The sequence below is a fragment of the Brassica napus genome, chromosome C3 (genome assembly GCF_020379485.1).
Source record: "Brassica napus cultivar Da-Ae chromosome C3, Da-Ae, whole genome shotgun sequence".
In the NCBI taxonomy this organism is placed as follows: domain Eukaryota; kingdom Viridiplantae; phylum Streptophyta; class Magnoliopsida; order Brassicales; family Brassicaceae; genus Brassica; species Brassica napus.
Genome location: NC_063446.1, coordinates 38,491,517 through 38,493,112, shown reverse-complemented (window position 1 = coordinate 38,493,112; position 1,596 = coordinate 38,491,517). Strand labels below are relative to the sequence as shown.

The window sequence follows — 1,596 nt, the reverse complement described above, 5'->3', positions numbered from 1 at the left end:
ATGCCTACATAAACATCGTATATGTTGAGTATATTTGGCTTTTAGTATTGTAAGATATGCCCATTTAATAGAAAACCAACTTTGATTTTGCAACATCTGTTACAAGTTATGACTGTTGTGAACAACACATGAGATGAGTCATTAGGTGGATTGCAAAAATATATAAATAAATAAATACATTAGGATGATATGATCAAAATTCACGGATTGGTAGGTGAAATCAGAATCCCATGAAACTTTAAGTTTCTTTTAGTCAAATTGAAATTGTAAGAAACCAAACTCTAATTTTCACACAATCAGAAAAAAATTCGCTTTATCATTACTTTCCACCATTAGAACTTTTTAATATGTAACTAACTGTACACAATCAAAATAGAAAATATTTGAGTGAAAAAAAAAGTTGGTCAATTAGTTAAAAAACGCGTTGCCGTGAAGTAACCAACCCACCGACGTCGGCACCACCGCCTTTCCCTTTCAGATGAAGCAACTTCTTCCAAAAACCAGTCTTCTTCTTCTTCTTCGAATCACTAACGATATACGAATCCCTCGGAGCATGAGCCATAGATCTGCTTTTCTTCAGCCCTTCCATCAGATTACCACTCAACGCTTCCCTCACAGCGAACGACATCGACATCGAACCAGCTCTCCGGTGGTGATCCTTAACCGCTGTCGGCGGCGACGAGGGAGAAAACGAGGCGGTGGTGGAAGAGGAATTCGATCGGTTTATGATGTAGTAAGACGTCGTCGTATTGGGTAAGCGAGAGAGTTTATCTCTTAAACAAGAAGGGCATACTCCTTCGTTGCCTTGGTGCTTGTGTTTTCTGCAGTCCATTTTTTTTCTTCTGCTTCGTTCTCTCTTGAGAGGTCTCTATATGTATTGCAATTTATATATATGCGCTCACGTGTACGTGTGTATTATTGCCACGTTTACATCAACGGCGGTATAACCAAAGAATGCTCAGTAAGGTTTTCCCTATAATGACCGGGCTTTCGCAGAAGATAACAGCTTTTGACGTTAGAGTAAATGACCACTTAATTAAATAAAATGACGATTTTATTATTTGCGTCATTAAACTAAAATTTTTAGATAATGATTGTTGTTTTCCAGTAAAATTGAAGAAAATCACTGATAAATGTCTAAACCGTGGAAGTTATTGGTAGGGTTTTATCTATCTACTTTAACTTTATTTATTTTTAAATCACTAAATTTTACCAATCATGTTGTAGTTTTACTTTTAAAAATTAAAGTATACATCAAGTTTTTATTTAGTTTTACTAATCATGCTTTAGCTTTATTTTTAAAGCTACATCAAAAAAAAATAAAACAAAACTTTCTCTTATGTAATTTAGGCAAAAACCATACATCTTCTTTTTATAGGCTTTAGAATCTGTAAATGAAAAAAAATATCTATAATATCAAATAAATTATATAATAATAATAAAAACTTTTATAAATATTTTAATTTTGAATTTGAGTGTTTTAAAATTATTAAGATATTTAAATAATATAAATATTATTTACATATCATATTTTAAATTACAATAAATTATGATAATTTATTAAAAATATTAATATAAATTATTTTAATTGATAGA

General features: G+C 31.1%; 1 protein-coding gene across 1 annotated transcript; it reads right to left on the bottom strand.

Moving 5' to 3' along the window:
- Window positions 1–296: 296 nt before the first annotated feature.
- LOC111215649 lies at window positions 297–993 on the bottom strand. The gene has a single exon (XM_022719521.2). The coding sequence runs from the start codon at window positions 830–832 to the stop codon at window positions 413–415; it is 420 nt and encodes a 139-aa protein (XP_022575242.1). The 5' UTR covers window positions 833–993; the 3' UTR covers window positions 297–412.
- Between the last annotated feature and the right edge of the window lie 603 nt (window positions 994–1,596).